The following is a 16,637-nucleotide window of genomic DNA, read 5'->3' as shown; positions in this document are numbered from 1 at the left end:
ATCCTTGGACAAAGTGCCATTTTGTGTACTTCTAAATCATAGGACATAGTGCCATTTTATGCAGTACTAATTTACAGGACATAGTGACGTTTTGTGTGATTCTAAATAATATGACATAGTGACATTTTGTGTAATTCTAAATAACAGGACATAGTGCCATTTTGTATAATTCTAAATCACAGGACAGTGCCATTTTGTGTTATTCTAAATCATAGGACATAGTGAAAATATTTTTAATTCTAATTTACAGGACATAGTACCATTTTGAGTAATTCTAAATAACAGGACATAGTGCCATTTTATGTAATTCTAAATCATACGAAAAAGTGCCATTTTGTGTAATTCTAAATCATAGGACAGTGCCATTTTATGCAATTCTAAGTCATAGAACAGTGCCATTTTATGCAATTCTAATTTACAGGACATAGTGCCATTTTGTGCAATTCTAATTCATATGACCCAGTGCCATTTTTTAATACACAGAAGATTTGTAATTGTTATCATTGTTTATCACATGTTTGTGGAAACTTAAGTTCATTCTATTTTTCATTAGGAATTAAAGCTGTCTACATTTAACTAAGTTCATTCTATTTTTCATTAGGAATTAAAAATGTCTACATTTAACTTAAGTTCATTCTATTTTTCATTAGGAATTAAAACTGTCTACATTTAACTTAAGTTCATTCTATTTTTCGTTAGGAAGTAAAACTGTCTAAATTTAAAATCTCCACCCCTTAATGAAACAGGCATTTAAGATTATTGTTAAAAATTGTCATTTGCTTGCATTTCCTAAATCTCAAGATGGATTCTAGATGAATGATTGCAAAGCATTTCAATCTTCAGCATGGTTATTCACCCTTTGAACTTGGTAATAGAGTCACAGTCATAGAAAATTTGAGCTAAGGTTTTGGTTACAGATATTTGCTTATATTTCCTAAATCTCTCAGCAGATTCTATTCAAGTCTGGGATGCATCATCATTAAGCTTGGTTATTTATTCAGCAACACACTTATTGAACCTTTTAACATTTGAGCCGAAGTCATACATTTTAAAGCTATGTTTTTATCATAGGCTTGACATACAGCCCCTACCCTTATTGTGTTTTAGATTAGTTTGCTGATCCTACAGTCAGGTGGTGACTAAATATTTCATAACGATGGTGTGTATTTGGTGGCATAGATTTTGGTGCAACTTAATTCTTCTTTTGCAAATGACACTGTATTGTAACTGTTCATCAAGATTGCTGTTATCTGTAATTTCAAGTAACATTGCTTTGTAACTGTTCATCATGATTGCCATTTCTACTATTACAGATGACATTGTATTGTAGTTATTCATCATGATTGCAATTATCTACAATTTCAAGTGACATTGCATTGTAACTACCGTCGAACTCACTTATCCTGACCTTGGTTATCTCGAGAACCCATGTATGTCGAGCGTTTTCTTCTGGTCCCATAAAAATACTTCTTTGTTATGCTAATTTTTCCCCACTTATCTCAACCCCTGTTCAGTTGATAACCCTGTTATTTTGGGCATAAGTTTCAGTCCGAAATAATCTGGACCTGCTTAATTCGATGAAATGCAACTTTTACTGTCCATCTCAGAGGAATTTGACAAGAATGATTCAGTGTTTCTGCTATTACTGGTACCTCGTACTGGCAAGGATGGAAAAAGTCAGTACAAAAGACCATATTTTACCAATACAAATGCTAATCAACCAATCTCATCAATGCATGGTCTATCACTTGCATGGAGTGGAGAAAATTATCTTGCTAACAACACTTTAGAGTAAGGAAATTGAATGAATGCATTTCTTACCTATAAAGAAGCTGCATTCAAAATGGACATTATCACATGCCAACACTACAAGAATATGGTTCAACCCACACAGCATTGCAAATTTGGTCTTATCTGTAACTCGGAAAATTATCAGGTTAACATAATTAAATGTAGCTACAGATACCTAATTTGTTTTACACAATATATTTAAAGCTAATTCGGTAACAGTTAGTGTTTTCATGATTGGTGTTAGTGTAAGACTTCACTTCAGCATGGGTAGATCACGTGACTCAATAATCTATAAATAGAAACCCACAAAATTCCAAACCATGCTGGTTCTTCACCCCCCTTCCGCTTGAATCCCCCCAGCACTTGGTTATTAATTTGTTTTGAATAAGAGTAAATAAAAGCACCGATGGTATTGTAAAAAAAAAAATCCATCGTGCCCAGTATTTGTATTTAAGTTGTTGATCACTGTGCAATGATTACATATTCTTCAACACAAATGGAATGAAGAAGAAAGTGACTCATAAGATTAATGAAACAGAAAGAGGAGTGTTTTCATTTGTATTGTTTTTGTCTTGAATATCAAAGTCTTGCAATCCATCAAAGAGATTAGCAAACTCTCCTTCTGGTGCTGTGTTCATGCTCACAGTCACTAATCAATGTTGGAAGGGATATGGGACTACAACTGTATGAATGAAATTGGCTTCTAACTGTATGAATGGAATAATGTTTACAGTTTGTTAGTACATGAATACCAACAGTCTCATCTTTTTCCAGTACAGAGGCTAATTTTATTGGTAAAAAGTTGCATATACTGGTGTAAAGGAACCTCTGACAATCAACAGAAATTATTGATTTTCATGTACAATATTGGTCATTTACATTTTGCTGCTTGTCACAAATCAACTCTAACAAAAGGAAATACTTTTAAAAAAGGTATAGTCCTAAATGTACATGTACTTTAATTGGTCTATATTTGGACACCTGAGAAAATCATTGTCATGCTGAGGCTACCAAAGGGAAGAGGCTGTTCACTGGGAAATTTCAAATTTTTTTAAACCACTGACATTGTTGCAGTAACTTAAATGTTGTAAAAATGTGTGACTTGTTATTTAATCTCATTTAAATACATCGAATCTTCTTTTTTTCCTGCAACTAGGCATAAATTAATTATTATTTGTATTGAGCATTAGAAATACCATTTGTTTTTAGAAATAAAATTCCTCATTTTAGGTAATTCCGATTCAGAATCATTGTTCTGCAGTCTAAACCCTGATAACTCTGGACACGGTTATGTTGAGGATTTTTTGACACCCCCAACGTAATCGAGATAACTGGGTTTGACTGTATTCATCATGATTGCTGTTTCTACTGTTATAAATAACATTTTATTGTAATTAATCATCAAGATTGCTGAGTATTTTACGCTTGAAGAAATCTGATTTTCACACAATCTTGGTAATAATCTAAGTTTTATTTGATAGAAAAGGAAATACAAGTCATATTATCTGTGGGAAAGACAGCTTTCTGAATCAAAACTGCCCAACTGCTTCATCTGTTGTAATTACTCTCTCATATTATTGATAGATTCTTTTGAAGCAGAATGAAATGAATCAAGATGGAAAAGAGCTAGAAAAATTAATAAAGTATTGTTTTCTGTTATTTCATACAGAGTACTTAGATAGTCGGTCATGATGTTTATATAGTTGTATTTAAAGAATTATGTGCTCACTTATTTGTGGAAAACACATTCTGAGCATTTCTCTTTGATTTTGGCATTACTGATATACATGTGAAACAAATTCTGATCAATTCTTTTTGATTTTAGCATTACTGATATACATGTGAAACACATTCTGAGCATTTCTCTTTGATTTTATCATTACTGATATACATGCACCAGACTGCTGGATTAGAATTTAATGAATTGGGTATTTTACTCTACAGTTGGAACTAATTGCATTTTTAAATGTAGATGAGAGTTTGTGAACACTGAAAACCATAAAACTTGCCATACCAGATTTAACCACCAAGAAAAAAATCCTAAAAATGGCTTAGTGATTAAAATTAATACAGTGTTCATTATATATATTTATATATATATATATATATATATATATATATATATATATATATTATATAATATAAAACTTGTTTTACTTGGATTTTATATTAGAACAACTTTTGCAGTAGTTAAATTACATGATGAATTATTTGGAAAAGAGTAAAGGTTGGCAACAATTACAAATCTTCCTCGTAAGTGACATAATATTTATTGTTTTATACTGTTAAAAAACTATTTTCTTCTTCAGGATAACCTCTATGTTTCTGAATGTGCCTCTGATGACAGGTTAAGTACTAAGATTATTTTCTATACATCATTTAATTTACTTTGATGCTTTGTATATTTGTTTTTATATTCTTGCCATGAGGTGAAGCATATTTTGTTACAGTATTCTCTATTTGTCAGTCTGTTGGGTGCCAATATCATTTCTACAAAGCAACTTGAAATTTCAACCATCTACAGTTACCACACTTTGTGGATAGGTTGCAGTTAAGGCAAGGAGAAAAAAAAACATTTGATTTCAGGACCAAAGGCTAAAGATCAAGGTTACTGACAGAACGAAAAAAAAATTGTTATTGCGCCATAACTGAGTTCCCCACCATTTGCAGTAACCATGCATTGTGGATAGGTTGCACTTTGGGTAAAGGAGATCCCTATTTATTTTAGACTAGAAAGTCAAGGTCTCTGTGACTGAAAGATTTTTTTCTTCTTCTGTACAGTGAAAATTACCCATAAAATATGGACTTAAGGCATAAAAGCAAAAACTACGAAAAAATGATCATTGCCAAAAGATTTGGAACATTTGTTCATCAGTGTTTGATTTTGGACCCGGGTTTCGTATTAGAAGTAGTGAAATTGGTCAGGGAACCAAAGTAACTTTACAGCAGTACATCAGACACTTTAAACTGCACACATCTGTTCATGTGAAGCGTCTGCATGATCAAACTGTTGATCATAGAATGTTTTTAAAATGGTGTCCAGCAAGTGATGCATGTTTAAGACAAAAGGGAAAATAAACCTCTTGAGAGTTTTAATAATCAACACAGGAAAAATAAAAAGGAATATTCAGATTCTTGTGAATAAAAGCTGGAAGGGACACAATTATGTTTATTAGACATCATGTGCCAATCTGAGTATGACTTGTGGCAGGAAATATGATTGCTGTTGTCATGTGAAATGGAAAAATAATTTCTAAAAATTACATCAAGTTGAGAGACAACAACAAGCCATTGAGCTGCATAGGGTTTGGAACTGAAATTTGTGCACTGTACTCATGGTAAATAAAGTCTATGCGTATTTTACAAACTTTTCAGTTGAACATAATGTTTATAGTCACTGCACGTTCCAAATACTGAACTTTTACTTAAGCTTTCCAGCTTTTCAATAGCACTTTATGATATTTTGTTACACCTTACTGAAAACTGGTCAAACTTATGGAAAAAAATCAACTGCCTTACTGAGACAGACTCGTCAGGGTTGGCAGGTCTGCAGTGAAATTAGTTCTTTACCATATACTGTTACCAAACTTTGTCGCTCTTACTTGAGATAAGTTAGAATCCTATTGATCAAGAGTCAAGGTCACTCTGACTGAAGAAGAAATTTGTTTCCGTTACAATAATTTTCAGTTTCCCAGCATCTATGGTTATTAGACTTTGTGGATGACTTGCACTTGGGTAAGAAAGAACCCTATTGATTTTGCTGTCAACAGGTCATGTCTATTTTGACTAAAAGAATAAAAGTGGTTTCTACATAATAACATTAGTTGAACATCACATACCTTGTCCAATATTTTGTGTGAACAGCCTGCATTTGGGGTTAAGAAGAAGTCTATTGACTTTTGGGTCTAAAGGTCATGGTCTCAGAGACTGAACGAAGGCAACAATGGTTTCTGCACCTTCATGGTGGTCCTACATCACAGATCTGGTCTAAAGTTTGTGGATGGCTTACAGTCAGGGTAAGGAAGAAGCCTATTAGGCTGATGCGGTCAAAGGTCAGGGTCACTGACTGGAATAAGGAAAATGATTTCTGCATATCAATTTCAACTCTCTACATAGAGGACTATGGAATGTATGATGGGCATTTAATGTGCCGTTCGCTGTACTCTTGTTCATAGAAAGAAGAAAAATCCCAGATATTATTCATTATTAGATACCCAGCTTATGATTTACTATGCAAATGCATTGCATGGGATGATCCAGTAAATTTTGAACTTACTGTGCATTGTCAAGCATTTATTGGCTCTTATAAAACACACAAGACCAAATAAGTTTGTTGTTTCATAAAGTGATATCATGACCCAAGAACCCAATAAGTTTGTTGCTTCATATTCACAGCTGGTCTATTGTGATGTAACAGGATGCAAAAACCTTTCATGTCATGTTATAGTATGTTTTTATGCTCTGTTCAGTTATAAAAATACTATGAACACAATTTCTCTTAATTCATTTGTATTCAATATAATTTAATAATTGCAATTTAAAAGCCAATTATTATTTAATTAAAGTGGGTCTATAATAAACAAATTACAGTATTTGTACTACATGTGGCACTCAAGCTTCCCTTGTGTACTTTGGTTTCACCCACAATATAGAACAGTTCACACACTGTAATCTATGGTTGTTTCATATAGATTAATGAAACATTTCCACCATTTCTTATGCTGATGAAGGCAAACAGTGGTCAAAATAAGTACTGTCCCATCTGTCTGAGGCCATTAAGTTTAGGGTCAAGACAGGTACTAGTACAAGCATTGAGTTCAGTGAATCAGTTCATTTTTAGCTTATTTTTACAAAATGGTTTGTAGTTTATTGTCTGTCATCCATCCATCCATTAGCACAAGTTTGTTATTGCTACTCCTAAACTACTTGAAGGATTACCTTGAAACTTTACAATATTTATCATAAGGTCAAGTTGATAATGAATGAAAATGTGGGATTGTCATGTAAAGATTTCTTATGATGGTCATCATGTGGGATTGTCATGTAAAGACTTCTTATGATGGTCATCATGTGGGATTGTCATGTAAAGACTTCTTATGATGGTCGTCATGTGGGATTGTCATGTAAAGACTTCTTATGATGGTCATCATGTGGGATTGTCACATAAAGACTTCTTATGATGGTCATCATGTGGGATTGTCATGTAAAGACTTCTTATGATGGTCATCATGTGGGATTGTCACAAAGACTGCTTATGATGGTCATCATGTGGAATTGTCACGTAAAGACTTCTTATGATGGTCATCATGTGGGATTGTCACATAAAGACTTATTATGATGGTCATCATGTGGGATTGTCACGTAAAGACTTCTTATGATGGTCATCATGTGGGATTGTCACATAAAGACTTCTTATGATGGTCATCAATGTGGGATTGTCATGTAAAGACTTCTTATGATGGTCATCATGTGGGATTGTCACATAAAGACTTCTTATGATGGTCATCATGTGGGATTGTCATGTAAAGACTTCTTATGATGGTCATCATGTGGGATTGTCACATAAAGACTTCTTATGATGGTCATCATGTGGAATTGTCACATAAAGACTTCTTATGATGGTCATCATGTGGGATTGTCACATAAAGACTTCTTATGATGGTCATCATGTGGGATTGTCATGTAAAGACTTCTTATGATGGTCATCATGTGGGATTGTCACATAAAGACTTCTTATGATGGTCATCATGTCACATAAAGACTTCTTATGATGGTCATCAATGTGGGATTGTCACATAAAGACTTCTTATGATGGTCATCATGTGGGATTGTCACGTAAAGACTTCTTATGATGGTCATCATGTGGGATTGTCACGTAAAGACTTCTTATGATGGTCATCAATGTGGGATTTTCACGTAAAGACTTCTTATGATGGTCATCATGTGGGATTGTCACATAAAGACTTCTTATGATGGTCATCATGTGGAATTGTCACATAAAGACTTCTTATGATGGTCATCATGTGGGATTGTCACATAAAGACTTCTTATGATGGTCATCAACGTGGGATTGTAACAGAGACTTCTTATGATGGTCATCAATGTGGGATTGTCACGTAAAGACTTCTTATGATGGTTATCAACGTGGGATTTTCACGTAAAGACTTTTTATGATGGTCATCATGTGGGATTGTCACATAAAGACTTCTTATTATGCCTAGTTGATCCTGAATGAAAATGGTACTGAGCCGATGTCTGATGTGGCTGACACACCTGCTGTCTTGATAGCCTTGTTGGCACTGTTTCTGAATTGATGGTCATCTTGTTATGAGCCATGGATCTTACAAAAAGTAACAGAAAAGAGTGAAGACAACAAGTTTTGTAAAATTTAACAAATAATTTATTTCCCTAGAATGTCAAGTGAAAAATGAGAAAAAAGAACTTACAGTTTTACGAATCAAATCTTGTTATTGCTACACCTCCTGAATGGTTGGTCATATCAACATGATGAGTTAAACTTGTACTGATTGGTCAACATGTATACACTGCTGTACTGATTGGTCAACATGTATAAACTGCTGTACTGATTGGTCAACATGTATACACTGCTGTACTGATTGGTCAACATGTATACATTGCTGTACTGATTGGTCAACATGTATACACTGCTGTACTGATTGGTCAACATGTATACACTGCTGTACTGATTGGTCAACATGTATACACTGCTGTACTGATTGGTCAACATGTATACACTGCTGTACTGATTGGTCAATATGTATAAACTGCTGTACTGATTGGTCAACATGTATACACTGCTGTACTGATTGGTCAACATGTATACATTGCTTGCTTGAGCATTAATAGCTTCAGCTTTAAGGAAATCACCAATCCAGTTTACAAACCATGTTGCTAGACTGCAATTATAAGAAGAGTCCCTTGAAGGTACTGAATCTCAACTGGGCAAAAAGATTTTCCAGGAATTCAACACAAGACCATTTCTTGCTTTTAACTACTGAGTGGTGACCCATTTCTAATACTCTTCAGTGATAACAAATTTGCAAATTAACTGCTATTGCAGACATAATGGAAGACAGACTGGTACCATTTTTATTTGGGACAAAGAATACTTCATTTTTTTAAGTCTTCTGGTGAAAACTCCTATATAAATATCCCCATCCAATCAGTAGGAGTAATAACAACAAGATTTTTAACACAGCCATCAAGGCAGCTACACCATTTTTATTTAGGACTAACTATCATAAGAAGTCTACATGTTGATATAACCATACATTTGGGACCATACTAAGATCAATTTGTACCATTTTCATCACAGACCAACTTGTTACCACCAGTACTCTTATGATGAAAAGTTTAAAATGATTTTCCATTTAAGAAAAGCAATAACATGGCCATATTGGATGTCAGATTAGCACCATAAAGACAGTATAAGAAATGTTCCAGTGAAAACCCCATGTTGATATGACTTTTTTTTTTGAAGGAGTAAAACAAGATTTTTTTCAAGATGACTGCCATAGGGGCCATACTGGGTGACAGATGTAAACCATTTCCATATTGGACCAGCTACATATGATAAGAAGTATATGTATATGAGCCACTATTCATTGTATTGATTCTATAAGCAATCCTTTCTGCAGAGATGCAGCATGTTATTGATGAATTCATTTTTGTTCTTAAACCCTGTCACTGAGATGCTTCTGAATGCTATACTCCATTCAAGCATCTGTATGATGATGAATGATGACAATACATGTGAATCACATGAATTTGATATTGCTGTGAATTGATGATAATTAAAAAACAATATTGGATTTATGAAACCATGGAATAGACATGAAGGTATGCATGAAAAGTTGTGATTGTGTATAAGCAACTGTTTCTATAAACTAGTCTTGGGTGGGAAGCATGTCACCTAATTACAGGAATAATGAATGAACTAATTAATTAGTGCTAGAAAGAGCCAAATGCATATCTTGCAAATTTCTTCAGAGCTGCTAATATCAAACTAGCTGTCAGTGTTGTTATAGAAAGTACAGACAAGTGGCTGAATTATTTGATTGTACTTTGGGAAATTTTGGTTTTTGAACCCCACCTAGTCCTACCAAAGACTTATAAAAATGGTACTAGCAGCTGCCATACTTGGCATTTTGCATTAAGATGTTAGTATTAAGACTGGTTGGCCTGGTGTCAGGATAATGCGACGTGGAGGAACATGATATCCCAGTGCTACACACTAATATAAACTGCCACATTGAAGACATTGTAGCAATATGACTCAGATTGTTAAAGCTATGTTAAAAATCCAAATCACACACACACACACACACACAAACACACACACACACACACACTTATTTTAAGAGGAATGTCCATGGCATGATGCCCAAGTTCTAGACATCGCTATAAACTGTTATACTGCAAACATTGTAGTGATATGACTAAATTTATTAAAGCTACATGAAGAATCCAGACACTCACACTTACACAAAATAAACATGTCTGCTTGGATATGAACTAATTGATATAATTACTAACAGACTGAAATTTCTAATTCCTTTTAGGCAAGACTTAAACTACTTCTCTCCAGCTTGCAATAAAAAGAACGTTTCAGAAATGTTTTTTGAAAACATGTTCCATCTCAAGATTTAGTAACTAAGCTTCAATACTACAAAGTGGTCATTTTTAATTCAACATTTTAGGTAACTTGACATCATCAGTATATATTTTGACAGTATCTTTAACATGAAATTCAAAAAGCATTTATGTTAGGGTTGGTGGAAAAGCATTTATGTTATGTTTGGTATAAAAACATAAGAGCCAATAGACTTTTACATCTGTTGGACTAGAAAGGGAAATAAATATTCACCTACACTACATGAACTTTCTTTAAAAACTCTCATAAAGGTAAGGATCGTGTGGGAAAATAAATTAGGTCTGTAAATATCTTTTATTTGCTCTTTTGAAAATTTCAGTTGAATATTCCACATTTTTATCCACTGTGCTTTTCAGTTATAAGTAATTTTCATGAGAAAATGTACTGTTACAATCATTTAAAAAAATTCTCTTTGAGCCTGTTACACATTTAAGAATAAAGCATATTTAATCTTTGATGTCTTTTGTTTAAAATTCTTTCCTTTATGATAATTTTTTTTTTCTTTTTCAGTAACTCAAAGTCCATAACCCAGGTTCGCTTTCGATGCCTAACAGAATCAGATCCATCCACAAGGTAAAACACATTTAATTTCTTAATTTAAATTATTTCCTTTTCAGGTGTAAGCATTTTTAAATATTTATTAAACATCTGTTAGTATCAATTGTTGTCACAGAGTTTTGTCCAGCCTGTCTTGGATAAGTCACAATGTAGTGATCAATTTGGAAGCTATGTACATGTCTGTCCTCGATCAATCCATCTGTCCACACCTCAGTGTTATTTATGCAGTCAATTTTTTAAGAACATTTGACGACATCTTCATGTTACCTGGTATGTGAATACTTCATGTGAACAACAATAATAGATCATAAGTTCTAATGCAGGCTTGACATTCAGTTTGTGGCCATTTTTTTTAAATATCTAATTTTCTATGTGGAGGGACCATCCTAAAGGGTGACTAGGGCCCAAAGGTTGTTCTGGAGAGTCAGGTATAAAACACTTTATGGTAATTCAATGCTGCCCAGAAATCTAGGAGAAAAAAAGACCCCAATTTATTACATCTGATGATAGGTAATTCTTTAATTACTTGCAATGAAGGATTAGCTCCTCACTTTGAAGGCATGTGATGTATATACTCCAAAGGAACTTGTGCTTTGATCATAAGAGATTCTGATGCCATTTTTTAAACACCGCTACATAATAATAATAATAATAATAATGAGGACTTTGTATAGCACCTAATCTTTAGAAGCTCTTAGCGCTTTACAACATTAGACAACACCTATAAGATAAAAAACATATAATGATATGATTACAAAAACAAACACCATGAAATTAGAAAACATTAAATAACATGCTGAGAATATTTAAGGTAGGAAACATTATTAGGTCTTTAAGTTTGTTTGTCCTCAGCCAAGCTACCAAATATCAAAAACTACTTCCACCATGATGAATATTATTGTCAAGATGGTACAGGGGCAAAATTCAAGTTGAAACCAAATGACGGTTACTGTTGTACTGTGCATAGGTCAAGACAGTGCCTAGCTCTGGCAATCATAGACCAGAAGAGCCTGTATGATTCCCTGTCATCTGTTGTATGACCATTATTGTAAGTTTCATTATACTACTGAGATGAGTAGCATACATATCTACACACACACACCTTAATTCTAAGGTCTAATTGGTTCTAAATGAAAATTTTAGCTATCTTGAAAATCTTGTTATTGCAAAATTCCTCCAGTATGGACGGTCAGATCAGTATATGGTTATACAGAAAGAGTTATGGTGTCTGGTTGGTCTGAAATGGAGATGGTGCTTATCTGACATCCAGTATAGCCATCATCACCTTGAAAATCTTATCACTTCTTCTCTCAAGTTGATGGTCATACTGACTTAATCTTATCATGTCTGGTCGATCACAGATGAAAATGGTACCAATCTGACATCCAGTATTGCCACTATGGTGACCAGCTTTTGGCTGTCTCCTGAATGGTTGGTTGTTTTTTCAGGGTTTTTATGGTGTGTTCAGCCATTAAAAATCCACAGATTTGAGGAGTTTGTTTGAAAACTCTTGAATTCAAAATATTTGGTTTTATGCTTGATAAGAAAACTCCATGAACTGTGCCAACAATATCAGTGAATTTTTCTGAGGGAGATCAAAACATTAAAACTGAAAATAATAAATCAGATTTGTTATTTATAAATTGCCCAAATGCAATGAAAAATTATAAAATGGGATAATGTTTTGTGGATCAGATGGCACACAGCATCTATAGTTAACACTAAGATGTGCAGAAACAGTTTGTGTCTATAAAACACAATCCTTGTCAAAAACTTTTGGAATTCCTTGAAAATTCCTTAAAATGTCTTGAAAGAAGACTATCCAGTGCTTTACTTTACAAACCAGAGGTTTTCACTTAAATGACTCTTATGATATGTAGTTGATCTTTACTGAAAATGTTGCCAATTGGACCTCCAACATGGCAGCTATCTTGGAAATGTGATTGCTGCTTTTCTAAATAGATGATAATATAGACATATGGGTTTCATTAAAAGACCTCTTCAGATATATAGTTGGTCCTTAATGAAAATGGTGCTGCTCAGATCTCCAAATTTGACAGCCACATTCGGCATCTTGAAAGTCTTGTCACTAAAAGTCTTCTTATGAGATGTAGTTGGTTTTAATTATGAATAGTCCAAATCAGATCTCAGTTATGGCTACCATGTTATCTCTTTTTATAACTGCATTTTCTGAACACATGATCAGAAAGACATGGGATTTTCACTAAAACACTCATGATATCTTGTTAGTCCTAATTGAAAATGGTGCTGATTAGACCATCAACATGATTTTTGTATAACCACTATTCTCAAATTGGACTAGGGATGCATATGCAACTTGGTCATGATTTCCTTCACATATTCAGTATATTTACATTGGCCTAGGATGCATATTTAACCTTGGTAAGGATTTCTTTGGCAGAAATATTATATTCATATTGCTCCAGGGATGCATATGTAACTTGGTCACGATTTCCTTTACATAGTATATTCAGATTGTACTAGGGATGCATATGTAACTTGTTCATGATTTCCTTCACAGTATATTCAAATTGTACTAGGGATGCATATGTAACTTGGTCATGATTTCCTTCACATAGTATATTCAAATTGTACTAGGGATGCATATGTAACTTGCTCATGATTTCCTTCACAGTATATTCAAATTGTACTAGGGATGCATAGGTAACTTGGTCTTGATTTCCTTCACATAGTATATTCAAATTGTACTAGAGATGCATATGTAACTTGGTCTTGATTTCCTTCACATAGTATATTCAGATTGTACTAGGGATGCATATGTAACTTCATCATGATTCCTTCACATAGTATATTCAGATTGTACTAGTGATGAATATGTAACTTGGTCTTGATTTCCTTCACATAGTATATTCAGATTGTACTAGGGATGCATATGTAACTTGCTCATGATTTCCTTCACTTAGTATATTTAAATTGTACTAGGGATGCATATGTAACTTGCTCATGATATCCTTCCTATAGTATATTCAAATTGTACTAGGGATGCATATGTAACTTGGTCTTGATTTCCTTCACACAGTATATTCAGATTGTACTAGGGATGCATATGTAACCTGGTCATGATTCCTTCACATAGTATATTCAGATTGTACTAGGGATGCAGATGTAACTTGGTCTTGATTTCCTTCACACAGTATGTTCAGATTTTACTATGGATGCATATGTAACTTCGTCATGATTCCTTCACATAGTATTTTCAGATTGTACTAGGGATGCATATGTAACTTGCTCATGATTTCCTTCACATAGTATATTCAGATTGTACTAGAGATGCATATGTAACTTGCTCATGATTTCCTTCACATAGTATATTCAAATTGTACTAGAGATGCATATGTAACTTGGTCATGATTTCCTTCCTATAGTATATTCAGATTGTACTAGGGATGCATATGTAACTTGCACATGATATCCTTCCTATAGTATATTCAGATTGTACTAGGGATGCATATGTAACTTGCTCATGATTTCCTTCACTTAGTATATTTAAATTGTACTAGGGATGCATATGTAACTTGCTCATGATATCCTTCCTATAGTATATTCAAATTGTACTAGGGATGCATATGTAACTTGGTCTTGATTTCCTTCACATAGTATATTCATATTGTACTAGGGATGCATATGTAACTTGGTCATGTTTTCCTTCACTTAGTATATTTAAATTGTACTAGGGATGCATATGTAACTTGCTCATGATTTCCTTCACTTAGTATATTCATATTGTACTAGGGATGCATATGTAACTTGCTCATGATTTCCTTCACATAGTATATTCAGACTGTACTAGGGATGCATATGTAACTTGCTCATGATTTCCTTCACTTAGTATATTCAGATTGTACTAGGGATGCATATGTAACTTGGTCATGATTTCCTTCCTATAGTATATTCATATTGTACTAGGGATGCATATGTAACTTGCACATGATATCCTTCCTATAGTATATTCAGATTGTACTAGGGATGCATATGTAACTTGCTCATGATTTCCTTCACTTAGTATATTTAAATTGTACTAGGGATGCATATGTAACTTGCTCATGATATCCTTCCTATAGTATATTCAGATTGTACTAGGGATGCATATGTAACTTGGTCATGATTTCCTTCACTTAGTATATTCATATTGTACTAGGGATGCATATGTAACTTGCTCATGATTTCCTTCACTTAGTATATTCAAATTGTACTAGGGATGCATATGTAACTTGGTCTTGATTTCCTTCACATAGTATATTCATATTGTACTAGGGATGCATATGTAACTTGCTCATGATTTCCTTCACTTAGTATATTTAAATTGTACTAGGGATGCATATGTAACTTGCTCATGATTTCCTTCACATAGTATATTCAAACTGTACTAGGGATGCATATGTAACTTGCTCATGATTTCCTTCACTTAGTATATTCATATTGTACTAGGGATGCATATGTAACTTGCTCATGATTTCCTTCACATAATATATTCAAATTGTACTAGGGATGCATATGTAACTTACTCATGATTTCCTTCACTTAGTATATTCATATTGTACTAGGGATGCATATGTAACTTGGTCATGATTTCCTTCACTTAGTATATTCAGATTGTACTAGGGATGCATATGTAACTTGCTCATGATTTCCTTCACTTAGTATATTCAAATTGTACTAGGGATGCATATGTAACTTGCTCATGATATCCTTCACATAGTGTTTTCAAATTGTACAGTGTGATCGCGATTTACGTGATCTCAATTTATGTGAATTCGAAATAACGCGAGATGGGGAAAAATGTGAAAGTACTATTGAGAGAACTTTCTCATACATATAGATTGTGCCACCATCACAGGCAAACATTACCCACAATGCCCAGCTGTTACACCCCCACCATTCTGTTTATTTTGGTCTCAGTGCTGTGTCGGTAGATACATATACAAATTGTTTGTTACAATTTTGGAACGTTATTAGTGATGACATCTAAATGACGACCAAGTGATAGTCTGAAGAGACCAAGGAAGGCTATTTCTTTAGAGGTTAAACTTGAAGTAGTGAAAAGGTATGAAGCTGGTCAGAGTACCGCCATGATAAAGCATGCTTTGAACCTTAGTGAAAGTGCATGTAGAACAATACGTGACAGTGATGAAAAAATAAAAGCATGTGTGAAAGCTGGAACCTCCCTTTCGAACCAGAAAAATTGCTATACCCGCCCCAAAATAATTGACAGGATGGAAAGGATGTTGGCAAGGTCACTTTATAAACACTAGTGTTGAATGCAGCTTTTGTTTTTTAATTACACATCTGTTCTATTGATTAAAATTCATGATTTTATGTTTTTATGTATCCTATGTTTTAAGTTTGTTTCCCTATTCTTTTTATGAAAACTTTTATTATTTTTTTAATTTTAATCTACTTTGCAGAAGCATCCCCTAATTTTAACATACTGAATTTATACAGAGAAAATTATCTCAATTTACACGAATCTCAAATTATGCGCACACTTCAAAACATAACCCATGCATAAATCGCAATCACACTGTACTAGGGATGCATGTGTAACTTGCTCATGATTTCCTTCACATAGTAT

General features: G+C 33.7%; 1 protein-coding gene across 1 annotated transcript in view; it reads left to right on the top strand.

The window, feature by feature from the left end:
- Positions 1–16,637, top strand: part of LOC149808394 (kinetochore-associated protein 1-like) — a 221,977-nt gene that overhangs the window by 38,974 nt on the left and 166,366 nt on the right. Inside the window, exons 12-13 of the mRNA XM_089976616.1 lie at positions 4,101–4,138; positions 10,976–11,038. Of these exons, the coding sequence (XP_089832742.1) occupies positions 4,101–4,138; positions 10,976–11,038 (101 nt within the window). The remainder of the gene's footprint in view (positions 1–4,100; positions 4,139–10,975; positions 11,039–16,637) is intronic.

This window comes from Sinohyriopsis cumingii, chromosome 1 (genome assembly GCF_028554795.1).
Source record: "Sinohyriopsis cumingii isolate HCF-2022 chromosome 1, ASM2855479v2, whole genome shotgun sequence".
Lineage (NCBI taxonomy): Eukaryota > Metazoa > Mollusca > Bivalvia > Unionida > Unionidae > Sinohyriopsis > Sinohyriopsis cumingii.
The sequence above is the reverse complement of the archived record's forward strand: the minus strand, read 5'-3'. Positions and strand labels throughout refer to the sequence as shown.